Below are 335 nucleotides of genomic sequence, written 5' to 3' on the forward strand. Positions count from 1 at the left end.
TTGATCAATGAACCAGGAGGTCAGGGTTGGATTCCCGGTCAGGGCACAGGCCCGGGTCGTGGGCATGATCCCCAGTGGGGGGCGTGCAGGAGGCAGCCGATCAATGCTTCTCTCTCATCACTGATGCTTCTATCTCTCGCGCCCTCTCTCTTCCTCTCTGAAATCAATAAATATATATATATATATTTTAAAATCCTACACAAATGTCAGGAGCATGAACACGGCGCTGGGACAGCAGTGGTAGCGCCACGGGCTCCGGTCGGCCCCCGCGGGAGCGGGCCCCACTCACCCACGCAGGAGGGCAGGGGCTGGTCCCACACTCTGCGGTCCCAGCT

The 335-nt window shown here is 58.2% G+C and overlaps 1 protein-coding gene across 1 annotated transcript in view; it reads right to left on the bottom strand.

Annotated features, from left to right (window-relative positions):
• The window catches only part of CSMD1 (CUB and Sushi multiple domains 1), a 710,708-nt gene that overhangs the window by 153,180 nt on the left and 557,193 nt on the right, over positions 1-335 (bottom strand). Inside the window, exon 23 of the mRNA XM_015570591.1 lies at positions 290-333. Coding sequence (XP_015426077.1) covers positions 290-333 — 44 coding nt within the window. The remainder of the gene's footprint in view (positions 1-289; positions 334-335) is intronic.

Source organism: Myotis davidii, unplaced genomic scaffold (genome assembly GCF_000327345.1).
Source record: "Myotis davidii unplaced genomic scaffold, ASM32734v1 scaffold807, whole genome shotgun sequence".
Lineage (NCBI taxonomy): Eukaryota > Metazoa > Chordata > Mammalia > Chiroptera > Vespertilionidae > Myotis > Myotis davidii.